General features: G+C 44.9%; 1 protein-coding gene across 3 annotated transcripts in view; it reads right to left on the reverse strand.

The window, feature by feature from the left end:
* Positions 1-12,891, reverse strand: part of MARCHF6 (membrane associated ring-CH-type finger 6) — a 1,229,180-nt gene that overhangs the window by 499,611 nt on the left and 716,678 nt on the right. For all 3 annotated transcript variants that reach the window (XM_082259541.1, XM_082259540.1, XM_082259539.1), the window contains one exon: positions 11,141-11,275. In XM_082259541.1, the coding sequence (XP_082115667.1) occupies positions 11,141-11,275 (135 nt within the window). The remainder of the gene's footprint in view (positions 1-11,140; positions 11,276-12,891) is intronic.

The following is a 12,891-nucleotide window of genomic DNA, read 5'->3' on the forward strand; positions in this document are numbered from 1 at the left end:
TTGGGGTCGTTATGTTGGACTACTGCCCTGCGGCCCTTCAATATGTCAGAGTACATGTTGGCATTCATGGTTCCCTCAAAGAACTGTAGCTCCCCAGTGCCGGCAGCACGCATGCAGCCCCAAACCATGACACCCCCACCCCCATGCTTGACTGTAGGCAAGACACACTTGTCTTTGTACTCCCCCCCCCCCCCACACACACCCCCAGTTGCCACCACATGTGCTCGACATCATTTGATCCAAATAAGTTTATCTTGGTCTCATCAGACCACAGAACATGGTTCCAGTAATCCATGTCCTTAGTGTGCTTGTCTTCAACAAACTGCAGGCTTTCTTGTGCTTCATCTTTAGAAGAGGCTTCCTTCTGAAACGACAGCCATGCAGACCAATTTGATGCAGCGTATGGTGTAAGCACTTACAGGCTGTCCCCCCACCCATTCAACCTCTGCAGGAAAGCTGGCAGCACTCAAACATCTATTTTCAAAAGACAACCTTTGGATAGGGCGCTGAGCACGTGCACTCAACTTCTTTGGTCGACCATGGTGAGGCTTGTTCTGAGTGGAACCTGTCCAGTGTAACCACTGTATGGTCTTGACCACCATGCTGCAGCTCAATTTAAGGGTCTTGGGAATCTTCTTATAGCCTAGGCCAGGGATATGAAAACCGTGGCCCTCCAATTGTTACAAAAGTACAAGTCCCATCATGCATCGGCGAGTCATGCTTGTGGCTGTCAGAGTCTTGCTATGCCTCATGGGACTTGTAGTTCTGCAACACCTGGAGGGCCATAGTTTGTATATCCCTGGCCTAGGCCATCTTTATGTAGAGCAACAATTATTTTTTTTCAGATCCTCTGAGAGTCCATGGTCATGAGGTGTCATGTTGAAATTCTAGTTACCAGTATGAGACAGTGAGAGTGATAACACCAAATTTAACCCACCTGCTTCCCATTCACACCTGAGACCTTGTACAATTAATGAGTCACATGACACCCAGGAGGGAAAATGGCAAATTGGGCCCAATTTGGACATTCTCACTTAGGGGTGTACTCTCTTTTGTTGCCAGCGGTTTAAAGAATAATGGCTGTGTGTGAGATTTTTTTCCCCCAAAATGTTTTATTGAGATTTTTCAAACAAGGTATAAAACATATAGGAAGAATGATACACAGTGTGCAATGTCATAACAACACAATGGAATGAATGATGGTCAATACGTATTGTACAGAATGAAACATTGATAGGAAGTGAGGATCAACAATGTCTAGCATTTATTTTATGTATTTGAAGGCTTAGTCCATGGTTTCCAAGAATTCCAAAACTTCTGAAAGGTAGCTAATCTGCCAAATGTATGGCTAGTTGCCGTTCATATTCGTATGTAACAATACCCATAGTAATCACTTTAGAGGTGTTCAGCGCTCTACCTGATTTCCAGTTCCTAGTGACTGTGAGTTTAGATGCTAACAGGATATGAGCAACAGTGACACGGAAGTTAGGAGGAAATTTGGCTATTTATAGATTAAGTAATGCTAAAGCTGGAGTTGGAGGAGTCAAAATGCCAGTAATCAAAGAGATCAATTTAAAGATCTGGTTCCAAAAACGGGTTAGGTTTTCAAAAAGATGTGATAGAGGTTGCCAACCTGACCGCAATTACACCAGCACAAGGGAGAATGGGACGCGTAAAATTTCAATAGTCTAAATGGTGTGAGGTACCACCTTGATAGCACTTTATGGGATAATTCCCAGTGATTGGTGCACTTTGATATATTGTACATGTATTGAAATGCTGTATTCCATTGCTCTGTAGCGTAAGAATGTTGTAGATCAGTTTCCCATTTTAAGATAGGGTTAGTTTTGGTGAACTGCATTTTGGATTGCAATGTCTGGTAGAAAAGAAATATACCCTTGGGGAGTAAAGTATTATTTATAAAGAAAGCATAGATCTGGGAAGGGAGGGAGATTTTTGGGACAGGGTTGGATTGTAAACATTTAGCAACGCGGAGGAGCGTGAAAGATTCAGAGGTAGGGAATACATATTTGGTTCGGAGCTCAGAAAAGGGTTTAAATTTTTTGTCATGCATAATGTCCGTCATTCATTAAATATTCAGGTTTTTCCACATTTCCGAAGAGGAAGGTATGGTATTAGAGTTTCTAAAGTTGAGATTGGTATGGATACTTGTCGTGGATTACAAACGTTTTGCTGATATTTCAGGAGATTCCTCCAGGCTTTTAAGGAAGACTGAACCGTGATGGGTAAATGAGTGGGAGAGATTTCCAATTATCCGCCAGTATCAAATTAGACAGTTGATCTGTCTTAGTCAATGTTAACTCTATGCGTACTCGAGTTTCGGGGTTTGCGTCGAACCATGGCTTCATGTTTGATAGTTGTGCAAAAAAATAGTAATCCACTAAATGTATCATATCCATTCCACCTCTAGTCTTATGTTTGATCACGTATGCCCATGAGCAACGATGACATTTGTCTTGACATATATAGTTCTTAAAGAGTTTTTGGAAGGGTGGGAGATATGCGGGAGTTAGTGGTATTGGTAGTGTGCGGAAAATATACAATATTTGTGTAAGTATCATAATTTTAAATGCAGCCAACCTGCTCATTCAGGATAATTCTCTGTAAGAGGGTTGTTGTAGCTCCTGGCACAATTTAACTAGTAAGGGCTTATAATTAGCGTCTGCCAAATTGGATACAGAGGATGTCAATGTGATGCCTAGATATGGGATGCCCTCCGTGCTCCAACTATATGGTAGGGATGTTTTCAAGTGGTTTTTAGTGTGTTCTTGGACTCTTAAGTCTAAAATCAGTGATTTAGAAAAGTTAACTTTATAGTAAGAGACTGTACTGAAAGTATTAAGAGTTTGGTTGGGCAAAGGGTAGCAATATAATCTGGTTATGTGAGAGACAAAATGACATAATTTGCAAACAAGCAAATGATATGACTCCCTACCGATTTTAAAACCAGAAATGTGGGGATTAGATCGAACGAATCGATGGTGATAGGGGACAGCCTTGTCTCGTGCCGTTCGAGATGACAAAGGGCTTAGATAGCAGGCCAGAGGTATACACCTGGGCCAATGGAGATGAATATAGGGTTTTAATAGCCGATAAAGCAGGACCCCTGAAGCCAAACTTTTCCAGCACCTTTTACCATATAGTGTCAATGTACTCTGTCAAACGCCCTCTATGCATCAATAGAGAGAAGCAAAGAAGGGGTTTTCAAGAGTGAAGCATGATAAATCAGATTCAAGATCCTTCTAGTTGCATCTGGAGCTTGGCGACCGGTCATGAATCCAATTGATCGTGTTTAATTAAGGAGGGTAGAATTTTGGACAGTCGGTTAGCTAATAGTTTGGTGTACATTTTTACACCAGTGTTAAGTAAAGAGATGGGTCTGAAATTTGCAGGGATATCTGGATTTTTGCCAAGTTTAGGCAGAGTGACTATGTGGGCCTGGAGCATTTCAGGTGAAAGATGTAGCTGATACCATTGTTTGGAGCAGGTTTTGGAAGTGTAGAAGAAGGGAGGTTTTGAAGATTTTGAAGTACTCATTTGCGAATCCGTCAGAACCCGGTGCCTTATCGTTCGGCAGACTAGATTGTTGTGGCAATCTCTTCTATCGTGAACGGGGAATTAAGGAACTCTAAAGATAAAAAGACAAGGCGCCTCTAAGTGCAGTAGGCTCTGAGTATTTATTAGGTTAAAAGTATAAAAGCACTCACATTTGGTAAATATGACATGGGCATAGCAAAGATCTGTCTGGAGTCTTCCTATCCGCTGTGCTGAGTGGTTGCAATGGGGACATCCGGTGATCCGCTTCCGGAGCTCAGCTCCTTCGTCACACCTCCCCTTCGTCTGACGAAGGAGCTGAGCTCCGAAACATGTAACCGCCCACCATCCGCTCTATTGGACACCAACCGCTGCGTCCACACCCTGCCTTCAGGAAATCTCATGCCGACCAGGCTGAGACACAGACGAAAGAACACATCTACAGGAAGCGGATCACCGGATGTCCCCATTGCAACCACTCAGCACAGCGGATAGGAAGACTCCAGACAGATCTTTGCTATGCCCATGTCATATTTGTTAAATAAATATTTGCCCATGTCAAAATTTGGTAAACATGTGAACAGACGACCAGGTCGCTAAGCCTGCAGCACAGATGCCTGATGGCGAAAAAGCCTAGGAAGCACTAAGCGCCCTAGTAGAACGCACCAAAACAGGGAAAGGTAGAAATTTACCCTTAATTGAATAAGCCTGCACCACTGTCTGTCAGATCCATCTGGAAATAGTCGCAGCAGACACAAGCAGCCCTTTTCTCGGGCTGAGAGAGAGTATGTTTTAAAGCGCTCACAAGGGGTGCTGTTCTCTATTGTGGCTGCTAATAAGGCAAATAGTCAGGTGGGGGTCAGACAAGGCACTGGTACTACAAAAAGCTGTAAGCTGGAGCAGCCTTGGGGGGATGTGGATTAAGTAGGGTTCAGGTGCCTGGAAGATGAGAGTATTGAGCGGACCTCGGTGTTAAGGAGGGAGGGGGGAGAGGGAATCCGGATGTGAACAATCCACTGTTCTGCTGGTGGAGGGGGAGGATGAGGTGGGCGGCACTCCAGGCTGCTCTCCGGGTGAGCGAAGCAGCTCAATGTTTACCATAAAAGAAAAAAAGGGGGAAAAAGCGCCAGTGGAGTGCAGTTAAAAGAAGTTTTATTAAAACAACAGGTTACAGTGGCTCGGTACTGGACTCACTTCTGTGCAGTCACTGCGGTGCCCTCCGTGATGTGGTCAGGTAGCTCGGTGCCTGCTCTGGGTCCTGGTGCTGTCCAATCTTCCGGGAGAAGTCCGGGGTTTCTCAGTCGACTTCCGGGTCGGATCGGCTTAGGAGCTGCAGAGCGCTGTGGAGGCTTCGTCCGGCTGCTTCTGACGTCACGGGAAGTCTGGGCTTGGTGGGCGTGACAAAGGAGTGCGCATGCCCGCCAGTGGCATGTTGCGGATGCTCCGAAACATGTTGTGAAGCCCGGATACGTCTGCACTGCAGGTCTGGAAAAAAAAGATCTTTGTTTGCCAGACCAGGGTCGCTTGGAGCACCCCAAGGAAGTCTTGAAGGAGTTAGCCTCATTGACTGTCCCCGAGAGACAAATAAAACTGTTTGGGAGCTGAAAAGGAGGGACCCCGTCTGCGAGGAGGGTCCTTACCCTTATTAGCCTGTGGAAGAAAAGTACTCTCCCCCCGTGAGACCCTTATATAATGTCATCCAGGGGGCCGCGCCAGAGAGGCGATCCCCCTGAAAAGGGAGATCCGTTAAGGCCCTCTTAGAAGATCCGCAGACCAACACTTCAGCCAAGTATACGCCAGCTAACAACTGCCGAACCGACAGGTGACCCCATAAATAAGCCGTGTCCAGCACGGTATCACAAAAAATAGTGCAGCCCTGCACGAGCTGGTCCAACAGCTCCCCCAAGGCAGGAGGGACTTGCGCCTCACCAAATCATGGCGTTGGAACTCCGCACATCAGGCAGAGTCTGCGTGGCAAGAGCAATCCTAACACTGTTCTCAGTGCAGACCCCGCCAGGGAGTATAGATCGCAGGCCACAGCCTCTGCCATCCTATCCCCCAGGTACTTAAAGGACGGGGATTCCTATACTGGAATAATGGTAGTCTTATTCAGCCTGGAGACCGGTGGGTCCATCATAGGTGGCACAGTCCACTTTGTTACCAGACTCCCCGAAAGGGTAATGTCTAGCAACCGCTTAGAAACCCCAGGGGAACGTCTCAGACGGTCCCATTCCTTATGAGCATGCTAGCAAATTAAGTTGCTCCGGATGGCATGCGAGTACCAAACACAACCTGCGCCTCAGGCGCAGCCGTCGCTGCGTCCTCCAAATTGCAGGGTGTCACGCACCAAAACAACCAGTGCATTCACCAGCGCTTGTATCTTGTGCGGCAGGGGGGTAGAAATGTCATCCTCAGTATCTGAGGAGACAGGGCGCAAGGTAACAGACACGGCAGGGAGCCCACGGCTGAGTCAGACCCAGAATCTGAGACATTAGATGAGGCAGGTAGGTGGAGATCACTTCTGCACACTTCACCCTCTCAATGTCACCCCCACCCAGGACACAAATGCTTCCAGAACTGCCAAAAATGCATTGGTGGACAGTGGGATCTGTGAGGGGGTCATGTGGGGACACATTGTCTGCAGGGTGCTTAGTGAACCAGAAGAACCCGCCAGCAAGGTTTGCAAAAAATGACAAAAATTGCCTTTTTTTTTTTTGCAAAAAACATTTTTAATGCACCACAGCACCCCCCGAAGGTCAGGCACACCCTAAAGACACCCAACAGAGAGAGAGAGACCCCCAGAACCTACTGTCCTGATCTGCATTCCCAGGGCATCTGCATGTGTAGCAGAAGCTCTCCAAAAAATGAGAGAGCATTGAAAACTGCCCAGGGTGAAGGGAGGGACTCCACCCCCCCAGAAAACACCTCCAGGCACTCCCACCTAGATTCTTCGGCAATAATCAACCGCAAAATGGCTGTACCAATATGGCCGCCATCATAGCAGCAGACAAGGCTACAACAAAATGGTGGCGAGCACGGCAACAAGGACCCACAGGTGGACCCCCCGCCAGCCCTCCTAACACCATCATGCAGCAGGAAGGCCCTGGAGGGACGAGCCCCCCCCCCCCCCCTGCACGATCGACCAAGCACCGCGGGTGGCGCACCCTCCGGCCCCCCATGTGGCCTGCAATCGAGGTCTCAGCCTGAGGTAGGCCCAAACAGTCCCCCAAGTGGGAGGGGGAGGGAGGGGGGGTTGCATAACAGGACAGAGGGAAACACAGGAGTGCGAGGGTCCGACCATGCCAGGGAAGGGCCCGCATCCACCCCAAAAATCTGCCATGGAAGAGGGGGGGGGGGTTTACTAACCATACCGGGAATACAGGTGGGCACCATCTCCAGACAGGACCCCTCTTTGCCGAAGTGGGGGAGGGGGGTTGTCGGCCAAATAGGAACGCTGTGACATAGGCCTAGACCCTGTCAAGTGTGACCTTGCGAGACGTTTAAGTTGTGGGGCCAGTCCCCGTCCAGAATTAGATCTAGATTATCCAGCCCATTGGCCAGATCCGGCATAGTTGCTTGTAGATTTCACAGGAAAAAAATCTGGAGAAAAAGGGTAGCTAATAAACTATCTACATTAAAAAAAAAAAAAAAACACTTTTATGCCAGGACCAAAGATTCCAGCAAGGAACTAGGTCCTTAGTCCTGACTAGGCAGATTAAAAATGACATCCTATGCAGGAAGAGAGAGGGTGTACCCTACGGGACTGCCCCTAGGTGTAGCCAGAACCTTTTTTTCTGCCTAGTGTCCTACTCCTGTAGGTAGCAGTATAACCCTACTGATATGCATCAGAGGACTGCGTCCGTCAAATGATAGAGAAAAATTGTTATCAAGTGAAAGAAAAGATCCTTGCGGCCTTTCGCCAAAGAGATAGGTTACCTGAACAGGCAGCTACGCATCAAGTATTGCCATAACTCTCAGCTTACACCCCTCAGAGGCGAAAAGAGATGATCTCTTTAACTAAGGGTCTTTGAAACCACCAAATCTAATACCAGAGGAAGTATCCAGCCACCCTCAAAATCACACAGGAGGGCTCCACATCTCTCTCTTATCAGCAGTCTGGAAGAAGGAATTTGTATTCTAAAGAATTGGAATACTGTTCCAGTAGATCCATCACAACCAGTGCCTCCCCGCCCTTTCCTGAAAACCTATGCCAAATGTAAGAAAGTTGTCCACAAGTTCTCTACAAAGAAAAAGGCAGCTTGACCTGGGCCACTATGCCTCACTGTTGATGTTCTGTGTGGACCCCGTTGGAGTTCTAGTTTTTGCTTAACATACCCCTGTTTGATTCTGCAGCATAGCTGTTCTTGGTTCACTTTGGAACCCCTTTACCTTCTTGATCAGTTTCTGTTCTTGTTTCCCTAATTAACAGGTTATCTGACTCCAGTGACCTGTTAAGGCATTCATCTCAAACTTGCACAATCCTCTAATTGGATTTACTCCTTTCTCTATTACAATGGGTCTCTTTTCTTCTATGGCAGTGGTCCTCAACTCCGGTCCTAGGGGCCCACTAACAGGCCAGATTTTAAGTATTACCTTGGGGAGATGCAGACTAGAATACTGCAATCACTGAGCAGCAAATGAGATCACCTGTGATGCAATTTAGTTATCTTGCAAACCTGGCCTGTTAGTGGGCCCTGAGGACCGGAGTTGAGGACCACTGTTCTATGGGACTCAAGCATGTTCCTGATTTCTACCTCAGTTTATATGCTTACCAATAGACAGTGCTCAGGATGTGCAATTAATCATTCATTACCATCTTCACCTTTGCTTTGCAATACCACAGAAACTTTTGTCACCTAATGCCAGTGGCCTCAACCACCTGGCCATTTGTTGCTATGTATGGAAAGAAGCCATTTCCTCATAGTCCAAGAGACTCACTTCAAGCGTTCAGCTACGCCTAAATTTCAACATAAAGACGCTCATTATGTTTACTCTGCGGACACTTCCTCCAAAAAATGAGGTGGGAGTGTATGTGCCCAATGTTCACCAGGGTAAATTTTCCATAAGCTTTTCAAACATATTACTAGATTGTAAAGTGGCAGCCTGATAGTTTGTGGAGATCTCAATTTGGTTCCTGACCCACATCTTGATTCCACTACCCATCAGGGGAGACGTTCTTACTAGGGATCGAACGGTTCATTCATTGACTATTCGAGGTTCGGCCGAATTCCGAACCTTTTGCTGAATAAGTTTGGAATTCGGCTACTAGAACCGACCAAAATGCAATGGGACAGGAACTGGGCTTTAAAAGCCCCTGATTGGACCAGAACCATCAGTAAAAGCCAATTGAGGGGGCAGGAGAATGCTAGGAATGTGATTGGAGTGACTAGGGGGTCCAGAGGCCAATCATTAGTGAATACACCCCCCAGTATATAAAATAGTCCCCGCCAAATCTCTACCATTTTAATACAGGGCTGTGGAAGAGAGTGGAAGCAGTTCTGTTACTTCTGCTTCAAAGTGTCATTTAGCAATTATTAGTGTGAGGAAAGGGATATCTAGTGTAGTTAGGGTACTATTTTCCACTATAGTTAGATTTAACAATCTAGTTTCTGTAGGGAAAGTGTTAAGTGTATAGGGACCGTAGTGTAGTGTAGGGTTAACTGACTCTGACTGCTATGGCAGGGTGACAAAACCCTTCCATGTCAGGGTGACCACTATAGAGAAAAGATTGTTTCTCTTAGAACACTTATAGAACTGGATAGTGGTTTCCCCCCTGTCACCCTGCTTTTTGCTGCAGGTGTTTATAGGGCTTTTTGTTTGGAGTCAGGCATGACATCTAAACTTCTGTGTAGGGGTATATATATATAGATATATATCTATATATATATATATATATACACACACACACACGTATGTATATATACACATATATAGGTGTGAAAATAGCAGAAACATATGCTTGCGCTAATGAAATAATTAACACCCATATGGCTTCTCTGCTATAACACCTATATATATGTGTATGTGTATAACTACATGTAAGTGTGTGTGTATATATACCCCTACACAGGATTTCAGATGTTTTGCCTGCCTCCAAAGACCCCCAAAAAATGCCCAAACAAAACGCTTGCTGCAAAAACACACCTGGGCGTTTTTGTAGCTGGCGTTTTTTTGGGCATTTTTTGGGCGTCTTTGGAGGCAGGCATAACATCAGAACTTCTGTGTAGGGGTATATATACACACACACACACACACGTATGTATATATACACATATATAGGTGTGAAAGTAGCAGAAACCTATGCTTGCGCTAATGAAATAATTAGCGCCCATATGGCTTCTCTGCTATAACACCTATATGTGTGTATGTGTATAAATACATATAAGTGTGTGTGTGTGTATATATACCCCTATACAGAAGTTCAGATGTTATGCCTGCCTCCAAAGACCCCCAAAAAATGCCCCAAAAAAAATGCCTGCAACAACACACCTGGGCATTTTTTTGGCGCAGGCGTTTTTTTGGGCAGGCAAAACATCTGAAATTCTGTATAGGGGTATATATACACACACACTTATATGTATTTATACACATACACACATATAGGTGTTATAGCAGAGAAGCCATATGGGTGTTAATTATTTCATTAGCGCAAGCATATGTTTCTGCCATTTTCACACCTATATCTGTGTATGTGTATATATACATACATGTGTGTGTGTGTGTGTGTGTATATATACCCCTACACAGAAGTTCTGATGTCATGCCTGACTCCAAACATGTCCTCAAAAAAGCCCAATAAAACGCCTGCAACAAAAAGCCAGGTGTAAAAGTAGCGAACCCACTAACCTGTTCTGCATTAATTCTAATACAACCAAACTTTTTTTTTTCTGGTTCTTGACATGCTACAGAGCTGAAACTTCACAGGTACACTTTTTAGACCCCCCCCAGACACTAAATCCAAAAAAATCTCATTTTTTTTTCAATAATTTTTTCAATAATTGGCTCTCTATCAAAAATGACAATTTTTAAGAACTTTTTTTGTGTTATTAATAGTTCCTGGGGCATGACTAACTTGGTGTTCTGTACACAGAATGTGTACATAAGCCCCTCCCCCTCTCCCTCACACACACACCTACCCACCCCACCCAGATATGTACAAGACAGATATCGGGCATCCCCTGCAACAAAAATGTTGTTTTTGGTGAGATACTCTCAATGGGAAATCACATCTAAAGGAAAACAGGCACAGCATTTTTTCTCATTAGAGCTTTGCAGGTGCAGCAGCTGACTGATAATTATGAAACCACTCCCATTCGACTCACTCAGTACAGGAGCACAAGGAATTTCTTCAGAACAACAATATAGGAATCTGCAACACAGTTTATCAAAATCCTTGTAATATACATAGAACACACAGAGGGAAATGCTTTTTTTTTCTCAACAAAAATGGAGTTACCCTTTAATTTTAAATTTGAACTAGCTCTACTAAACAGAAAAATACCAGGTGATTTATAATAAAACAAGCCTGTGGTTCCCACTGTTGATTCTCTTTCAAGTGAATGCCATAACTTCTGCCAGCTCTTACCTCTCTTAGTAATAAAATGAATGAAGCAAAGTAAAACACGTAAACCATTCCCACAAGCCAGTGAAGAAACATGGTGGTACCAGGTGCAGATTGAAAGCTAAGTTCTCTGTCTCTCAGTGTGGCATCAAACATTTCCTGAAACAAAAAATCCTAATTAAATTATGTTATTTAGATAAACAAGGTATAAAGTAATAATTAGGCACACTAACTTTAAATGTGTTGGAAAACATGTGTAGCTCTTCCTTAACCTTCTCAAAAACTAAAAATGTTTGTTGAATTTATCATAAGAAATAAATGTGTTGCTGCTTTTTTTTTTTATTTACTGTTCACTCACAGTCTGGGACAGGTCCATGGCCGCCTGGGCTCAGAGAAAATAAGCTGAATGAGGCTGTCAGACTAAGAACATCTAGTGCCAAAAAGAAGAAAAAGTAGTACTGCAAGGAACAGCTATGGATTAAAGGTAAATATTGCACCAAAAGTGGTGTAATATTTTAATGGGCTATTCATTTGCATCATATTTTTTAGAGCAGGGGTCTCAAACTGGCAGCCCTCCAGCTGTTGCTTAACTACAAATCCCATCATGCATCTGCCTATGGGAGTCCTGCTTTTAAAGTGGCTGTAAAGTCTCCCTTTTAATATTGGGCTCTTATATTGGCAGTATTTTTCTTTTTTCAAATTAACTGTCTAAATACCTTTTTCATGTAGCCTGATATAGCAGTCACGTGATGTCTTCTGCTCCCTCTCTGCAGCTGCAAGACTGATATAGGATGAGCTGCTAGTCTTCTGCTGAGAGGACTGCATAAAACTTGACCTTGTGTTTGATTGGCAGTGTGCCAATATAGGAGGAGAGTCTGCACTCAGGATCCAGCCTGCATAGAAGTTAAAGCAGTTAACCCCATAAATGCCAAGCAGCATTTGAGGTATTGGGGATGCAGCATTTCACAGGTAGGGGAGAGAAGAGTGACTGTCTAAAAACATTACAGAACCAACACTTTCAGCTCATCTCTACTAACAGGAGACAGGGAGGGGGCATAGTGTTTTTCACATTCATCATTATCAACAGAGCCAGTTGAAGACAACACTCAGATATAACCCCACAGCTGCTGGGGTTGAACCCCCCAATGACTAGGCACGTTCACTTGGACACATAGAAGTCAGGAAACATCAGTATGACACATGGAAGACAGGGAGAGTATGTATATTTCAAATAGTTTTTATTGGAGTTTTCAAACAACAAGCTCTCTGACGCAGCCACAGAGCAATCGTGAAACATATGGTTAACAGTTATAAGAGTAAAACAAGAGTAAAACAGTTGGTCAACAAATACAAGGCGGTCAAGGCTTACGGCTATGTACCTAGGAGTAAGAGTAACAAGCAATCAACAGGTATGGAACAATGCTAGTACCACGGGTGTGGGAAGAGGTGGATTAGTAAAAGTGTAACGGTCATGAGGACAGTAACAGGAGATGGAGAAAGAGAGCTCTGCTTACGGTAGAGTGGGGAGAGGGCTAGGGCGGGGCAGGGAGGCCTGAGGTGGGAGCGGCAGAGAGGGGAATCCCATCCACCACATCCACCAGGGGTCCCAAGTAGTTTCAAAGGAGTTGTGAGAGGAAGTCCTTAGCGCCAGGAGACGTTCATATTGGCAGTTACGTTGGACCTGTGCAATCACTTCGGAGGGGTTGGGAGGGGAGAGACTGCGCCAGTGCCGCGCTATGGCCAAGGTGGAAGCCAGTAATATGTGGGAGGTTAAG

This window comes from Pelophylax lessonae (genome assembly GCF_965119305.1).
Source record: "Pelophylax lessonae genome assembly, chromosome: 5".
Lineage (NCBI taxonomy): Eukaryota > Metazoa > Chordata > Amphibia > Anura > Ranidae > Pelophylax > Pelophylax lessonae.